This window comes from Danio rerio, chromosome 3, assembly GCF_052040795.2.
Source record: "Danio rerio strain M-AB ecotype USA chromosome 3, GRCz13ab, whole genome shotgun sequence".
Lineage (NCBI taxonomy): Eukaryota > Metazoa > Chordata > Actinopteri > Cypriniformes > Danionidae > Danio > Danio rerio.
The window spans coordinates 50,467,079-50,483,429 of record NC_141023.1 but is presented as its reverse complement, the minus strand read 5'-3'; the positions used below and the strand labels follow the sequence as shown (position 1 = coordinate 50,483,429).

The following is a 16,351-nucleotide window of genomic DNA, read 5'->3' as shown; positions in this document are numbered from 1 at the left end:
ACACTATTTTAAGGACAAAATTATTAGCCCTTTTAAGCTAATCTTTTTTTTTTTTTTTTGATAGTCTACAGAACAAACCATTGTTAAACAACAACTTGCCTAATTACCCTAACATGCCTAGTTAACCTAATTAACCTAGTTAAGCCATTAAATGTCCCTTTAAGCTGTATTGAAGTGTCTTGAAAAATATCTAGTGAAATATTATTTACTATCATCATGGCAAAGATGAAATAAATCAGTACTTAGAAATTAGTTATTAAAATTACTATGTTTAGAAATATGTTGAAAAAATCTTCTCTCCATTAAACAGAAATTAAGGGAAAAAATAAACAGGGGGCGAATAATTCAGGGGGGCCAATAATTCTGACTTTAACTGTATATATACACACACACACACACACACACACACACACACACACACACACACACACACACACACACAAACACACACACACATATATATATATATATATATATATATATATATATATATATATATATATATATATATAATTCTAAAGGTTTGGAGACACTTGAGGGTGATTTTTTTTTTTTTTAAATATATAGTTCACCAGAAAATGAATAATTTGTCATATATTCACACTTGCTGTATGTTGTTCCAAATCTTTGACTTTTTGAAGATTTTTTTTGGTTTGTTTTGTCATTTGTATTAGTCGATTCATTGAGTATTTGAGAGTGAAGTGTGATGCTGCATTCAGTTATAGATGAGCTGCACATGACCTGGGGCCTCACATGACCAAGGCCACATGACACATGACCTTTGCGTATGCCAGATTTCATCCTCACGTTTGGATTTACTAACTATGAAATTAACGTGAGAATGTGCGCTAACTTCATGCCTGGTGTACGTGTATTTCTTGTTTGTGTTTTTTTTTTTTTCCATTGGTGACTCCTAGAGGCATTTATGTTAAATTGCATTATACAGAGTATCGTACCAAGAAAGTATCCTGGCAACTGGTTCTTTACAAAGGGAACTGGCAGACCGCTTGGGGTTAAGCCAGTCGTCTTTGGGCCGTGCAATGCAAGCTGTATGAGACAGGATCATCCGCATGTCTAGCATGTATATAAGGTTTTCATACACTCTCAGAAGAAAAGGTCCACAGTGGTACAAATCATGTTCCTTGAGGAAAGATTGTACCTTATATGGTACAGAAAATATCTCTTATGACACTGTTCTGTACCTTTTATGGTACAATTGAAATGAAGGTACACAATTGTTCCCAAATAAAAGGTACAACAGTGTTGATCAAGTTTTTCTTTATTACAATACCAGTGAAAATAAATATGACTGTAAAGGCAAAGTGATTTTATGAATACTTTCTAGAAGAAAGAAGCATAAACATTAATTATTAAGTTCTATAATACAATATTACAAAACAACTGGTAAAACAAATACTATAGGTATTGTAAACTAAACATTAAAGACATTTAAATAAATGTTTGGTAAGCATTTTTGACACTGTGAAGGTACAATATTGTATCTGCAGGTTTTAAAAACCGAAGGTACATTTTGGTTTCCCATGATACAAATGATGTCCTGAAAGGTACAAACTGCAAAGGTACAAATTTGTTTCTTTGTCTTCAGGTACAATTCTGTTCCATACAAAGGTACTGCCCCAGTGACAAGGGTTTGTACCTTCTTTGGTACAATATTGTACCATTTTTTCTGAGAGTGTACCATGCAGTTGACCAGCCAAACATTAAAGCGCAATTTGCCGCGTCGCTGGTTTTCCCAATGTAATCAGAGCGATCGACTGCACGCACATTACTATAAAGGCGCCATCTAAAGAAAAATTTGCATATATGAATCGGAAACATTTCCATTCAATAAATGTGCAAATAATATGTGATGCCCTAATGTGCTTAACAAATATTGTAGCAAGGTGGCCTTGGTCAACCCATGATTAATTCATACTCACAAACAGCATGGCTGGGATGAGGCTCCAAGGTGGCAGGGTGCGCAATGAGTGGCTTCTTGGTGAGTGATATATTTAAAGATTATTCCAGCAAGTTTTTTTATTTTATTTTATTGAGCAAAATTTCTTAACAGCAAATCAGGAGACTGTGGTCTTCCATTAAAGACGTGGCTGTTAACCCCTCTCAACAACTTACCACTGACTAAGTGCACAGCTACAATGATGCCCACTCTCGCATTCGGTCAGTTGTAGAGTTAACCAATCAGAAGCTTTCTCTTATAAAGGCGTGATTATGTCATGGCGCCTGTTGTTGGTGTCTGGAGTGGAAAACCTCCACATTAACAAAGCTATGCTCTCAATAAAATCCATGTTAGCCATTTAGCAACGAAGCTAGAATCACTGTGCAGACAGAAGCCCTGTCTACCCATGATGCAAATCCACGTCTTTTGTGGTGTGAATTTGAAGTGCAAATGAGAATCAGAGTAAACTCAAAATGTTCACGTGTCTATTTATGTATGAATAACATGATTTATTCACGCATGCTGCGTCTGGAGTGAACATAGCATAACGGTCAACATGATGATTGAAGCCCCGCCTTTTAGATCAAGAGCCAATCAGTGATCGCTATAGATTGATGAATCTTCAAGTGAAGGGCTCAGACAAGCCATGGGTTTCTGCAGATTTAGTGTGATTAGAATATTTAAAAATAAAACTGAGGAGCTTCCAGCTGCAACCCATCACTAGGAAACATCCATACACACTCATTCACTACAGACAATTTAGCCTACCCAATTCACATATACCATGTCTTTAGACTTGTGGGGGAAACCAGAGAACCTGAACTTACGCAAACAAAGGGAGAACATGCAAACTCCACACAGAAATGCCAACTGACCCAGCCGAGGCTTGAACCAGTGACCTTCTTGCTGTAAGGTAAACGTTCTATCCACTGCGCCATTGTGCAGCCCTTAATTGTAAGCTTGGCAATCAATTTTGGAGAATTTGATGTTTCCCCAGTCAAACAAAATGCCTGAGGACACTTCCTGAGAGACGCTTCAAAGATGGCCGCCAAATGAAATGGCTTGCCTTAAAGGGACTTTGGTTTCAGTCACCTGATACTGCGTTTTCATGTAGGCAAACAGAGAAGAAGAAAAAAACTGCGTAGTAAAAAAAAAAAGTATGACAATGAAAATGCCCTTGTTCATGTGGACGGAGCCTCAGAATGGCTTGGTTCAGCAAGAGCTTTGTATTTGTGACATTTATTTTGTGTGTTTGGGAATGTAACATTTGCCAAGCCACTTCCTGTGGAATAAGAAGCACTTAACAACTAGTTGATTTCAACAAAAGAGAAACTTGGGTTATGGCCTTGGGTGTCTTCACCACCAGATTAAGGCATCTTTCTGTAATTATTAGTACATTATATTACTAATATCTGTGGCGCAGTGGGTAACACAATCACCTCAAAGCAAAAAGGTCGCTGGTTTGAGCTTCGTTTGGGTAAGTTGGCATTTCTGTGTGGAGTTCTGCCTGTGTTTGCGTGGGTTTCCTCTGGGTGTTCCGGTTTCTCCTCTCAGTCCAAAGACATGTGGTATAGGTGAATTGGGTAAGCTAAACTGGCCGTAGTGTATTTGTGTAAATGGAGGTGTGGGGGTGTTTTTTGGTGATGGGTTGCAGCTGGAAGGACCTAAACTGCATAAAACATATTTATTATATTTATTATTTTATTATTTCAATAAAAATATTGTTATTACTATTATTATTAGTAGTAGTAGTAGTAGTAGTAGTAGTGGTAGTAGTAGTACTAAAAGTAGTAGTAGTAATTTATTATACCTAATAATTATTATTCAGAAAACTTAAATAAAAACAAGATTTTCAAAACTATTTCATGAGTTATTCTGGATAATTTACTTGCTTTTATTTAACAATAATTTTGGAGCTAGACCACGTTCTTATAGACCAATTACCATGTTTGTAAATGTTCATGATGCGCGCGCAGGGAGGTGGCAGAAAGCAATCGGGAGCGCAAACATTCATAGAGAGGGAATGACATCAGATGCGGTGCAGAGTTTATTGTTGTCTTAGAAATAAGATAAATTACTTACATATTATATATATATATATATATATATATATATATATATATATATATATATATATATATATATATATATATATATATATATATTATTTACATAATGCTTACAGCATATTATAACAGCTCATCGCCCAGTGATAAGCACAGTGATTCAGCAAAATGAACGTTAAAGTGAGCAGCGTTCATCTGACAGCTCCATTTGTGATAGCACCCTCCCAATAAATATTGGATAAGACGAAATGACCGAGCATCCAGCCCGAAATATACAATCCCAATGAAGCTCCGAGTGATTTTACAAGAGAGAAGTTAAAGGTCTACAAGTCTTTGGATGCCAACAATGTTGTTCTTTGAGGTCATGTGCAATAAATATTGCTCCATGATGACCAGATTCAAGAGCTAAACACCGAGATTCCGCCTACCCAAAGACAAGGAAACAAGAGGGAGCTAACGTTATACAACGCCTGGGTAATTAATCACCAACGCGCAAAATGACTGCATTCTGACAGTGAACTTCACCTGTACGGCAGGATATGTGAACCTACACATAAAGGTAAGGTTGGTTTTATATTCGCACATTCAGACTTTCTCCTTAATAATATAATTTCATAAAAATATTATTTGCAAACTCTAAATAGCGAAATCATATTAGCAACAGCCAATGCCTATCAAAGTACAACATTGTTCACAGTCAAATAAACAGTGTTAATGTTGTTTTCAAGTCACACTTGCAGGTTATTTCAGACCGAATATTTAAAGTGCCGTGTTAAACAATATAGGGAGTTTGTCACAAGTTGCCACTGAATGAATGTGTGAATATAAAACCAACTTTACTTCAATAAACGTTTCATTCTTAGCATTCAGTGTCCCCAGTTTAATTAACCATATGTAATTGTTTTTGCTGAAATCATTTCTGCAATCAAAAACAAGTGATGTGTTTGATTCAGCATAGCGTGAACTGACCTGATATGACATGAGAACTGAGTCCAGCATTTCTAATTAGCTCCTCACTTCATTCAGCTCCCATTTAGCCAAAGACGTCTGCAGCCGGTATTAAAGTAGTGTGTGGTGTATGGTAAAAGTTAAGATTTCCATTTTTAGACTCAAATTCGACATCCTACCGCAAAATACGACATCTTTCCCATTGTAGCCTGTCTGTTTTTTGCAACCGGGGACCCGTGTGACGTAATGTATGTCGTAGGTTGGTAATTGGTCTATTGACCCTAATAACATATAATTACATAAGCCTGGCCAGCGCATTCAGATTTAATGTTCCATGGAAGAACAAACGTCAGGCTCTTTTAACACTGACTTCAGAAAATGACAACAGACTTTTCACTTTCCCTGCTTTAAATGAAACTCTTTATTATAATTGCACTAAATACCCATTACCATCAGGACCACCCATTACCAGTGTCGCTCAAAGCAGTTAGAAGTGAAGAATGAAAGGGGATGTGCTCAGTGATAGTATGATGATGAAAATGCTGTCTGTCGTTGTCTTCAGTCATTTCTCTGCATGACTATATGCTAATTATTAACACATGCACTGTAATGTTTTATACTGAAAGGTAGACGATTGTTTTACAAAAGTATTTAAGAGCTTTTTTTTCTCACTGAAGGAAAGAGCTGTGATGTGTTGAGGGCTGAACACAGTGAAAACTTTAAAGTTGATTGCAAACCTACCCGTATGACATTTTCTAAAATGTATTTAACTTTCTAGGGCTTAGTGGCCACATAAGTGGAGAGCACATTTTAGCTCTTAAGTGGCTATTTAAAATACGTTGAATGTTTTATATTTTGTTACATACACACAGTGTCATCCTGCAACTGTTTTGCAGCAAATGAAATGTCCCAAACACTATTTTTAACTGTCAAAAATGGGGAAAAAATAGTTTTTTACTCTCTGATAGTCAAAACATTTTCAAAAAATTCTGTTATATATGCATTGGTAACATTCAGGAAAAAGTGTTTGAAGACCACTAAATTCAGACCGCGAGTCCATATATATTGACATAATTTTTCTCTAAAAGTACATCATATCAAAAGATGATACTTATTTTAATTAGTTTCCAAAAAGCCCAAATAGCAAAGACAAATAAAAAAAGGCATGTAAAAAACACCTTGGGCCATAACCTCTTAGGGCTTGATGAGTGGACAGCACTTAGATTTTAGCTCTTAAGTGGCTAACTTCTTAAGCCCCAAGATGTTTTTATAAGCATTTTTTATTTTTATTTGCTATTTGGGCACATTACAAGGACCACACTGCCAGCCATAGAGGACATCCAGAAGAAACACTGTCTGTGCAGAGCATGCAGTATTCTTGAGGATTCCTCTCACCCTGCTCACAGACTGTTTCCTCTCCTGCCTTCCGGCAGGCACTTCAGTCTCCCCCCGGACAAAAACCAGCAGACTGAGGAACAGCTTTTTCCCCAGAGCTGTCTCCCTCTTGAACTCTGGCCCGCATTGACTCTTTTGCCCCCTAATACACTCCCACTCTCCTCTAACTTATACTCCTCACAAACACTGCACTGTTTAACATTTGCACATTTAAAATTCACACATATTCATTGCATTACATTGCACTGATTCACTTATTCGAACTGTACATACCCACTGCAAATGTAAATTTGTAATTTTGTACACACCCACTGTGCATTTGCATTTGTAATTATTTTTATCTATCTGCACACTTCTGATTATTAATAGCAACCTGTACATATATTAATTTATTGCAAATCTCTCTTCATAGCTAATTCAACCTGTATATAATGTTCATAGCACATGCATTTGTAAATATCACCATAGTTTTTCTAAAATTGCACTTTATAACTTATACCTGTATCCTGCACTTGCTGCTATTGCACTCCTGGTTAGACCTAAACTGCATTTTGTTGCCTTGTACTTGTTCATGTATAATGACAATAAAGTTGAATCTAATCTAATCTAATCTAATCTTATTGGAAACTTAGAATAAAAATCTAAGTATAATAATTTGATATTATTTACTTTTAGAGTTAAATGATGTCCATATATGTGCACTCCTGGTCCGAATTTATATAAAACACTTTTTTCTGAATGTTTTTAATGCTTTTAATATGCTTTTTAATGCTTTTAAAACATATACATTTTTTTTAACTGGCTTTGACTATCAGAGCGTAAAAACTACATTTTCCCCCATTTTTACGGTGGCCGGGAAGTGTAAGTAAATTCCACGTCACTTCCGGGGTGTGGTACATTCCCTTTCCGCAGGTAATCTGTAATTGTAAATTTGTTTCGGGATTTGTAAAAGTGTTTTGCGTCTTGTTAATTTGTTTTCTAAAATGTAAATTTGTTTCGTCCTTTGTAAAATTGTTTTTCCTATGTAATTGTGTCTAGGTAAAAATGATTTTCAAAATGTAAATTTGTCTCGAGCTTTGTAAAAGTGTTTCAAACTTTGTAATGTTGTTTTGCACTTCCTGGCCACCGTACATTTTGGACAGTGAAAAATCGTGTTTGGGACATTTCATATGTCGCAAAACAGTTGCAGGATGCCACTGTATGTCAGTAACAAAATACAAAACATTTAAATTATTTTAATTAATATAAAGCATTATTTGGAGGTTCATTCCGCTGTGGCCACCCCGGATTAATAAAAGGGACTAAGCCGACAAGAAAAAATGAAAACATTTTTTTTTTTATAAAACAGCCTACATTTTTGTAAAATTGACATAAATCTGACTGCATTTTCTAGGTAAAATGGATCCTACAGAACAGTGTGATGGCAACATTTTTCGTTCCTTTGTACATTAAGGATATTTACAATGACATATTATTGACAACAAAATTTTTTGAACACTTTCTTTGTACAAAACCAAATAAATACCAAAAACATGTTATTTATGATTTATAATCAAATACATTTGCCTTACCTAAAGTATTTATGGACATATGAATGACTTTTCTGGTGTGGCCATTGTTTCTCAGTACACTTTGTATGGCGTTGTACTTTTGATGTAGAGCACTCAGGATCAGGTCCAACCATATAAAAGGGATACTTCTAACTAACTTGGGCTCTTTCTGAAAATGTATCCCTATATACATTTCTGGAGATTGCGAATTATGTAGCCATGAGTAAGTATGGCTGCATTTCGCCTATAAAACGAATGTTACGGGGCGGTGTGATACCCTTCCTTTTTGCAGTAGCAGCTGACCACTTACCTACCTATGGGCGGCTTTCCCACAGTTACCAGTTTGTTTAGTTAGATCACCATGTACGTCGGCGGACTTGAGACACAGAGAAAGGTTGACTGCAACAACGGGGTTTGAGTCTGATGAAGAACCATTCCAAAAAGCAAGACAAAAACAAAAGCCAAAAAATAAGAAAATAACAGAAAAAAATGTGGAAAAACTGAAAACGGGTTCCTTTGGGTTTAGGGAATGAGGTGGGTGATGGGATCAGATGGCCGGTCAATCAGTCAGTCAGTCAAAAGCGGTGTATTCACCTGAGAAGAGCACTCGTGAAAGAAATTTGAAATCTTAAAGCATACACAGTCCCCTCTGGTAGATTTGAGAAAAAAAAAAAAAAAAAAAAACCTTCTGGGACATATTTGGTGCTCTCCAGGAATGCAGATAGGGCTATGTTTTCAGAATGATCCTGATTTGACTATGGGGTCACAATGCACTTTTTCTTTTGTGTTTGCTTTTGAAAAGGAGCTTAGCTCCTAGCAGTTTAACTTAGTGGTACGACCAACTCCACCTTCTCGAGTGTTTCTGAAAAATGCAACAAAACGTAACTTACACTTTAAAAAATGCAGATTTCCACACAATCAGTTTGTGTTAGGACAACATGAAGGAATTAAGTTAACTTATTAGTATTTACAAATTTAAGTTGATTGAACATAAATCACTCCCAAAAAATCTAATTTAAAAGAAAGTAGTTTTTAAAACAAATAGCTAACATAATTTCCAGATTCACAACAATATAAACAGCAAAAATATTGGTCAAGGTGTGTATTTTAGATGAGCCTGGGCTGGTATTTATGACAAAAACTGCAGTGATGCAAGTATAACACCAATCTGTCGATAAACACACACATTCTCCTCTGTTTCTGTTTTGTTTTGGTCTGACGAAAGAAGGACGTGCTGAAAATGGAGAGGAGTCAACGTTTCCGTATTCATATTACATTTCAACAGGATAGAAAATATTATAGTTATACAGTTTATGAAGCACAAAGCAACTGTTTTAATTTGCAGTAAACTACTATGAAAAGAGCTGGTCTCAGGCTGACGGATGTGTGTCTTTAGTGTGGAAAGAGTGTTGAAGTTGTTTTCGCATTGAGTGAGTGGGCTGATTTTCTCAGACAAGCGGCAGATGTGCCAGGCTGTGACTCATGCCACCTGCACTGCTCCAGCAGGTGGAAAAATACTGCAGACTCCTTCCCCAAACTGAAATACTGCAAAACATTTGCCAAACATTGCTTACAATTTACATCATAATATATGGGAAGTGTTTAGTTTAATTGAATTGAATTGAACTGAATTTAATTTAATTTAGTTCAAAAAAAAATTTTGTATTTCATTTCAAAATGTAGTTCAAAAACAAATTAATATAGATGATATTACAGTTTTTACTAATATTTTGAAAAAATGTCATATAACTATTTTAAATCTAACAAAGAATAGATAATACTAGTACATTTTAGAAATAAATACAATTTCTCCTTCAACATTTTGCACTTAATTACTTTAAGTTTAATTACTTTTAAATTTAATGTTTTAAAGTAATATTTTTAAATTAAATGGTATATATGATAAACATCCCCCAATTAAAAATAAGAAATTGGCAAAACTGTAAAAACAGATTGTTTACTTAAAAAAATGAGTAAACTCATTGTCTTAAAAGTGACAAGCAGACTTTACTCATAAAAGCAAGAAAAACCAGCGGCCTGGTGGGACCAGGGCTGGCATTGTTCTTGCTGTGGGGCTAACCACTGGGCTGCCATGCTGCCCGATCTTTGGTAAAGGAGGAGAATGGGGAGGAAGGGGGGTTTCTTCCAAATGAAGATAAAGACTGTGGTTATTTATAGTAGCTTAGGACTCATATGATTGGAAGATCATGATTAGCTAATACCAGACTGGCTGTGATAAATCATAAGCACGTGATCCTCTCGAAATAAGTTTATAAATAAACCTCACTAAGTCAAAATGATTTACTTACTAAGTTTACAGTACGTTAATATCACTGCAATATTATGTTACAATATTATAGAGTGAAAGATCCACTGTAAATGCTGCTCTCCAAATGTAAACATGTAAACACCGCAATCAAACTATTACCGTCGTGTAGTATTTTCGCCGTATTCACAATAGTCTACACACACGGCTTTCTGACGATATGTTACCTACCGAGTGCATCTAAGTTACTGGGAAATGCCAGCCTGATCTCACGAGAAAACGTAAATATTTTACGTTTTGGCAGTTTAGTGGCTAATTCATACGAATTCGTACGAATTCAGTCGTAAGAAAATGTACGATTTTAAAAATGAGGCGTGGCACCTCACCCCACCCCTAAACCCAACCGTCATTGGGGGATACGCAAATCGTACTAAAATGTACGAATTAGATTTTACGAATTTGTACGAATTAGCCACTAAATGAAAAAGTAACGAATTGTTGTGAGATTGTGTTGGAAATGCAGAGTTTTTTTTTTCTCCCATTCACTGTGCGCTATCAAACATTTCATTAAAACTACAGTCTTCCAGCAGTTTCTTGCATACAATATCTCGTTTGTCACGGGGGGCATGCATGAAGTGTTTCTGAATGAAAGTGAAAGTGAAAAACTGCAGTTAAAGTCAACAAATTAATAATTTGGCAAATAATTTTATTGTGAAAGCAACATTTACTCATTTTAAGTAAAATCGTAATATTTGTACAGAGAATGTAAAAAACAAATGATAATACTAATAATCAGATCATATGTAAAGACATTGTACAGGTTTTTCTATCTTACACTGTAAAAAATACAATTTCTTCATGTTGCCCCAACACAAAAATTGATTAAGTTAACCTTTTTTTTTCAAAGTTAATTGTATTGAGCATAAATAAAATTGTCCGTTGTTCCAGCAAAACTTAAGAATTGTATTGCTTCAACTTGTTTTATATAAGTAGCTTGAAAAAGCAGCATGTCATTTTTTGTAGTGTACAATTTTACATTCAATTCAGTGTATTACCTGAATCTCAGGATTCATTAAAAAACATCTTCATTAGAGTTTTAAAACTGAACTTTCAAAGGCTAATTTGTAGTTTAAAGGGCACTTATTTTGCCCCTTTTAAGCTTTAAGATAAGTCTTTTGTATTCCAGAATGTGTCTAAAGTTTCAGCTCAAAGCACCCATCATATTACTTATTATACCTTTCAGAATGTTAGAATTTTCTGCTCTAAACACAATGTTCTGTAGCAGTTTTTGTTGCCTGTGCCTTTATTGCTAGATCGCCCTGCCCACCATTCCCGTGTGCCTGTCAGAGTGTGGCTCAATCTCTATTTGCGTGCGTCAGATATGCACAGTAACAGACATGAAGGAAGCAGATCTCACGTAATGTTTCTGAGAAATACTATAGTAAAAACTTTCCCGAAGACTATTATTTTATTGTTTTGGAGTTAATTCAAGCCTTTCTGCAACAATGAATAAAATTGTAAAACTTATTCTTGATCACATTTGATGATGATTGATGATCACAGAGAGCTGAACAGATCTTTTAATCCCAGTTGCTTTGCGCACCTCCTGTCTTGTGATTAGGTTATACACGTTACCACGAAAACATGTTAATACGCAGGTGTCAATCAAATCAGTGGGCAGGGAAACCACACTCCTACATCACGTTGTGGTGGGCCTCAAAATAGGAGGGATTTGAATTCTATTTTAGTGTCAGGAATTTAAAAAAATGATTTATTTTCTTTATATCACCCCAATATGGCTGTGGACACACTATACCTAAACACAGTTCTGACCAAACAGCTTACAAAAGATGATCTTCATCATAGCTGCCCTTTAAATAATATATTTAATAACAGAATCTGCATTTTTGGGTGAACTGTCTGTTTAATCCTGATCTTCAAGCTTTACTCTTCAGCAATAAAGGCCACTTTATCCATGCTGGTAGAGTTTGTTTAGGGATGTGTTTCAGGACTGATGTGTTTTGGTAAAGGGGAAGCTGAGTGTCTAATTGCGTATGTCCACAGCTCTCGGGTTAAAGGCAATTAGAGTAAATGAGGTTTAATGGTGCTGCAGTTGGCCAGAGTGCCAGCTGCTCATTTAAGCTGACATGTTCTCACCCCTGGACCGCCCTCAATCCTCCAAACCCTGTCTAACTGCACATGTCCCGCACCACACCATCCTCATGTCATTTCACACTGCTCTTTTTACATGCAAACTCACTGCGCTTCCTCTAAACTCATTATTTTATCTTCACCTAATGCAGCATTAGGAAAATTCAAAGGTACTGTGCACCTCCTTTTCTGTAATAACTTTTAATACTTTACTTAACAAGCATTGCATTCTATATTGATTCATGTGCATTGAAGACACTATTGCTATGAAGTTTTTTTTTTTTCATTAAAAATATGAAAAATGTGTCACTGTTTTCTTTAGCACCAAATAAGCATGTTGACATTTTATTATGTAAATATTTCAAAATAGCACTGATTGTGGTGTATTTTATCAAATAAAATCGCCTTAGTGAGCATGCAGATCTTTAAAAAAATATTCAAAAGGATATACCTACTATAACAGGTATAAGAATCAAAATTGCAAAACAATTGATCTCCACAGTAATGTAATACTAATACAGGGTAGATAGTAATAATCTATCATGGAGAATTGCTATTACCCTCTGACATATGATATTTATACAGTTGTGTGAAAAGGTGTTTGCCCCCTTATTGATTTATTTGTTTGCATGTTTGTCACATTTTACCATTTCAGATCATCAAATAAATTAAAATATTAATATAAGATAGCATTAGTTTCATTTTGCTAGCCTCACCCAGGCATAATTACTGCCACGCCTGTTTGCAATCAATAAATCTTTTAAGTAAGATCTGCTTGACAGTTATGAAGGAGGTTATGAAGCAATTTCTAAAGCATTAAGACTGCAGTGAATCACAGTGACAGCCATAATCTATAAGTGGCAAAAACATGGAACAATACAGAACCTTCCCAGGAGTGGCTGGCTGAAGAAAATTACCCCAAGACCACTGCGAAAACTTATCCAACAGGTTACAACCAATATACAATGAACTGCAGGCCTCACTTTACTCAGTTAATGAAAGTGTTCATGACTCCACCATAAGATAGCGATGGGGCAAAAATTATTTGCATGGCAGAGCTCCAAGACAAAAACCACTGTTGAATGAAAAGCATAAACACTGGCCTCGGTTTTGCCAGAAAATGTCTCAGTTACTAACATAACCCTCTTTCCCCGAAGAGGGATGGAGACATGTCTGAAAAACACTTTGGGAGACACTTCTCGGCTCAGCAGGTGCCAGTGATTAATCAATAGTAGAGTGTATAACTGGCAAGGGCAGAGCAAGCAGTCAGATTTTTAGCCTGCTGAAGAGCCGAACACTCGGCTATCAGCTGGACACCCTGCTGCTGCTATTCAGGGAACAAGGGTTACATCAGTAACTGAGACGTTCCCCTTCATAGTAACTCCGACGTGTGCCTGGAAGACACTTTTGGTAGAGTTTATGTAAAAGAACACAGCAGCTAAGACTGTCACGCCCCTGATGTAAAGTTTGCCAAGCATAGCGTGAGGGAACAAGCATTACCAAGGGCATAACTTTCCAATTTGCCCTAGGCAATACCGTTACATGGGAAAAATTTAGAAGAATTTAGATAGGAGTTTATAAATGTGCTTTTACCTAGCTAAGAGTAGTGTAGGAATTTTTAGATGATTGGGAAAGCATGCCAGTCCCTGAAGGGCCACCTGCTACCCAAATAGGGAGACCTGATGGCAAAATGGACATATGGGCTAGCCCTAACAAGGGGGAGTGCTACATATGATAAGCTGGTTTGGGGGTAGGGAATACACTGGTCCACCTGAAAAGGGAGAACACACTCTGGCAGAAAGACGCATATAGGATCACCAATGGGGACAACGCTGGCACCGTACCCCAGCATGCGGGTAGATCAAGCGGACATACCAGACATTGTAATGGGCCAGGCACCTAGCTCCTCTGCTAAGTCAAGTGCTGGGGGCCTCGGAGAAACTCTTTAGGGTTCACAAAATGGAGAACTCACTTAGAAGAGCAGAATAATCGCATGTATTTTCGAGTTAGGTAGCATGTCGCAGCAAGCATTTTTGACACTGGACTTAACTTCCTCCTGATTCACCAGGGTTACCCAGTAATCAGGAGGAACTGGCTCCACTTGAAGATTATTTAAAATCTTGCGAATGTGTTAGGTGTCACCCAGCCTGAAGCTCTACAGAATTTGTTAGGGAGGTCCTCCATGCATGATAAAACAGAGTGCCCGACAGGGAGCCTGAGTGAGAGGACCTACTGCCATGTTCCCCCATTGTACATGAAGAATTGGAGTGAGCATTCTTCAGGTCTTAAGTTGCAACCAATCCTATGGACAAACGGACATTCTGCATGAGCCTCTTGACCAGCATCCTGAACAGATGACAGATCAAAATGCGAAAATTTTAACCCACCGCTCTCTGGCTACGATGAAGTACAGGCATTAAACCCGGTCTCCATCTTGGCTGGAGGGACTAGCTTGATTGTATCCTTCACCAGGACAACAACAATTTCCTTGTGCAAGACAGGGGTGGTATGGCAATGGCTGCTTTAAATACACAACTGTGAACTCGAGAGGCAGACAGCAAATTGAATCGCATAGCCGGGTTTGACCATCCACATGAGCTATTATGGTGGGTTAAGCAGCGCTAACCAAGCTGATAGAGTGTGAACGAGCAGCATCACCGGAACGATCACTGATGTATCCGTCAATGGGGCAGCTTGTGGATGGGGGGGAGCTTCACGTAGTGGATCATCCCGAGGAATACTGAAAATAAGAGTGGCGCGATCACGAGCCAGTAGAAGAAGCTGTGACGGTGCAGCATCTTTGAGCCCTTCTTGACAAGTAACAGCCAGTGCAGACAGGTACGGCAGGGTAGCAGTTCTCCGAGCCGGCCAAGAGATGACCTGCTCCATCACACATGACTTATTTCTCACCACGGGGGACTCCTGGGTAAAGTTACTGACAGTGTCACAAATTAGGCCAGCTTGGAATATGGATGCGCCAAGAAGAAAACTTTGTTGGCATTACGCATATCTACCAGGGTCAGCCAAGGGTGACATTTTTAGACCACTGTGTGGCCATCGTCTTCCCCAGGGCACGGGCAGCCAACTTGAAAGTCATGAGAGCATAGTCGATGAACTTATGCATAACCTTAAGAAAGAACCTTACTTGTACAGCACGGCCAGGTGCAGGGCAGAAACACCATGGCTTGTGGTGGTGTGGCCGTTAAAGACACATATAAGCCTCCTGCCTTGGACCTGGTTCCAGGTAGCGGCCACCATCACTTAAGGAATAGATTTATACCCACGGGCCGCTTCGCCACTGGGTAGTGAAAAAAAAACCCTCTATAACTGTGTGTGCTCATTGTTTGTCCCCGGGAAGAAGGGAATAGGAGCTGGAAAGATTAATCATATATCAGCCCACATGTCACATCCCTCTTGTCAGTCCGGTGGTGAGCCTGGGGAACAAGCCATCTCCAACCCCACTGCCGAAGCAGCCCAGGAAGCGCAGCCCTCATGTCCAACTCGAGAACCGTGATCATGCATTACACCCTGTAAGGTGGTAGCGATCCCCATCTGTCATCTGAACATGCCTCAGATGACACGATGGCCTTCTGATCTCCGGTGTCATCAGGTGGAGGTGCAGGCATCCCGAGGGATGAACCGACACAACCACACAAAGCTTGTGTAGGGCACGCTGCTTTAGGAGTGGGTTGGTTCGCGGGTCCCGAGGCAACAGATAAACTCCCCCTGTGATCCTCAGATCTGCATATGTGCTAACCTGCACTGGTAGGAATACTGCTTTCTTGATAAAATCAGCTTAGCAGAGGTACTCTTCAGTGTTTAGTGTGAGGCTCTGAAGCAAAAATCTAACTGCTCACTCTGCCTGCGCTAGTTGTACACTACTAATAATTAATCACTGGCACCTGCGAACCTGAGCTCTGCCAATTCATTGGCATTCATTGGTCCATTTTCTTACTCTATTACTGACCTCAAGCTGAAGCTTACTTAGGTTCTGCAGCATCACAATGATTCAAATAAC

At 37.9% G+C, this 16,351-nt stretch overlaps 1 protein-coding gene across 19 annotated transcripts in view; it reads left to right on the top strand.

Moving 5' to 3' along the window:
• Positions 1 to 16,351, top strand: part of arhgap44a (Rho GTPase activating protein 44a) — a 153,062-nt gene that overhangs the window by 96,900 nt on the left and 39,811 nt on the right. For 6 of the 19 annotated variants that reach the window (XM_087245105.1, XM_087245098.1, XM_087245100.1 and 3 more), the window contains exon 17: positions 12,486 to 12,503. The exons of 11 other annotated variants lie outside the window; for them this stretch is intronic. In XM_087245105.1, coding sequence (XP_087101231.1) covers positions 12,486 to 12,503 — 18 coding nt within the window. Of the gene's footprint in view, positions 1 to 2,664; positions 3,074 to 12,485; positions 16,322 to 16,351 lie in introns of those variants that run through there. 2 more of the 19 variants (XR_015481182.1, XM_087245109.1) reach the window with 2 other exon arrangements.